The sequence below is a fragment of the Mandrillus leucophaeus genome, unplaced genomic scaffold (genome assembly GCF_000951045.1).
Source record: "Mandrillus leucophaeus isolate KB7577 unplaced genomic scaffold, Mleu.le_1.0 Scaffold272, whole genome shotgun sequence".
Classification (NCBI taxonomy): domain Eukaryota; kingdom Metazoa; phylum Chordata; class Mammalia; order Primates; family Cercopithecidae; genus Mandrillus; species Mandrillus leucophaeus.
The window spans coordinates 388,124-390,162 of NW_012102832.1; the positions used below are offsets into that span (position 1 = coordinate 388,124).

Consider the following 2,039-nt stretch of genomic DNA (forward strand, 5'->3'; position numbering starts at 1 on the left):
ACAACTCACACTCACACACCAAAAAAACTAAGAGGCCAGATTTGCTTGTATCCTTGCAGACTCTGGCCATCTATGACCGGTTTGGCCGGTTGATGTATGGACAGGAAGATGTACCCAAGGATGTCCTGGAGTATGTTGTATTCGAAAAGCAGTTGACAAACCCATATGGAAGCTGGAGAATGCATAGCAAGATCGTTCCGCCATGGGCACCCCCTAAGCAGCCCATCCTTAAGGTAAGGTGGCTTGCATGGTTTAAAGAGAGCTGAGGCAGTACTTGGGGTCTGCTAAGCCACTCTGTTGGGCTCCCCCTAGTGGCAAGAGGGGGTGATGCACCACCGGGGAAGGGAAGGCTTGGTGGGTGGGCGGATGGATGGGTGGGAGCAGGGGATGAAGTTCTTCTGGGTTAGCCATGGGCTTGGTTGGTGGGTAACTTGGCATCCTACTCTTTCAGACGGTGATGATCCCTGGCCCTCAGCTGAAACCAGAAGAAGAATATGAAGAGGCACAAGGAGAGGCCCAGAAGCCTCAGCTAGCCTGATGACAAAAATGACTTCTAGGGTGAAGCCTGGGTGATGAGGCTGCTGGAAGCTTTGAAGTCTCCCATTCCCATCATGCTATAGAAAGAACTGCCTTTGTTCTCTCCCATCCTGCTCAGGTCTTTTCAGTAGTCTCATCCTCAGCAACCATGGCTGATGGCTGGGCCCTAGCAGGTGGCAGGTATAACATGGCCATGTACACTCTTCTTTTTTAAATTTTATGTCTAGCTTCTGAGTCTAGATGAAAGACAGTATGTTTCAGAGAACATTGGATACCAGTTTTTTCCACAGCAGGGACTGAGAGAGAGAACCAGCAGCATCCTCTTTGTAATCACAGGGCAGGGATCAGAGTTTGAAATAAAACGCTGTCAGAGTGTTGGTAAAATTTTGGTGAGTTCTGTACATTTCCCCTGGTTCAGGCTGGGCATAGACCGGCCTTCAAATGGCAGAAGTGGAAGATAATCCTGCTTGTGAGTGATGTGACTTTAAGGAAATCTAGACTGGGAAAGAATAATTAGTGTTTATAAGATATTTAAGAGGCCCTTTTTCATTTACTGACTCACTGATGAATCAGCATTTGTATTTTATGGAAAAATATAAATCCAAAAAAATAATTTGTCCCTCAGCCTTTGATTGTGTTCTTAATTATTGGCTGTATCAGGAAGCGCCGGGGGAGGGAGGGACCATGGAGAGATGGTTACATTTGGAAAATTTATCTGCAGTATTTGGTTCCCTGATTTCTAGCACCACTTGGAGATGGGGACTGTTCTTTCCAGCCCAGTGTTGAAGGTGAGTGTACAAGAGTATGAACCTGTGCAGAGGAAAATAGGCCAGCCCCTCCTTGTTCCTTAGCTCCAGATGGGCTGTTAGAAGGGTGTGGGATCTCACATGCCCATGTGTCCTAGGTCATCTGAGCGTGACAAGAGAAATCACTTTGTTTTTGTTTTGTTTTATTTTTTAGAGATGGAGTCTTACTCTGTCGCCCAGGCTGGAGTGCAGTGGCACGATCTCGGCTCACTGCAAGCTCCACCTCCCAGATTCAAGCTATTCTCCTGCCTCAGCTTCCCAAGTAGCTGGGACTACAGGCATGCACCACCATGCCTAGCTAATTTTTGTATTTTTTGTTTTTAGTAGAGATGGGGTTTCACTATGTGTTGGCTAGGCTGGTCTCGAACTCCTGACCTCAGGTGATCTGCCTGCCTCGTCCTCCCAAAGTGCTGGGATTATAGGCATGAGCCACTATACCGCCCAGCCAGAGGAACTACTTTGTACCAGCAATAAACTTAGCTTATAGTACTGTTGCTTTTATCAGTCCAGTGTGGGCTCCTCTTGAAAAATAGGGCCTACGGCCGGGCGCGGTGGCTCAAGCCTGTAATCCCAGCACTTTGGGAGGCCGAGACGGGTGGATCATGAGGTTAGGAGATTGAGACCATCCTGGCTAACACGGTGAAACCCCGTCTCTGCTAAAAAATACAAAAAAAAAACTAGCCGGGCGAGGTGGCA

The 2,039-nt window shown here is 47.8% G+C and overlaps 1 protein-coding gene across 3 annotated transcripts in view; it reads left to right on the forward strand.

Moving 5' to 3' along the window:
• The window catches only part of MRPL45 (mitochondrial ribosomal protein L45), a 37,663-nt gene extending 36,504 nt beyond the window's left edge, over nt 1-1,159 (forward strand). For 2 of the 3 annotated variants that reach the window (XM_011984697.1, XM_011984699.1), the window contains 2 exons: nt 60-233; nt 452-1,159. In XM_011984697.1, coding sequence (XP_011840087.1) covers nt 60-233; nt 452-538 — 261 coding nt within the window. In that variant the 3' untranslated portion in view covers nt 539-1,159. Of the gene's footprint in view, nt 1-59; nt 239-451 lie in introns of all 3 variants that reach the window. The other variant, XM_011984698.1, reaches the window with a different exon arrangement.
• Nucleotides 1,160-2,039: the final 880 nt, after the last annotated feature.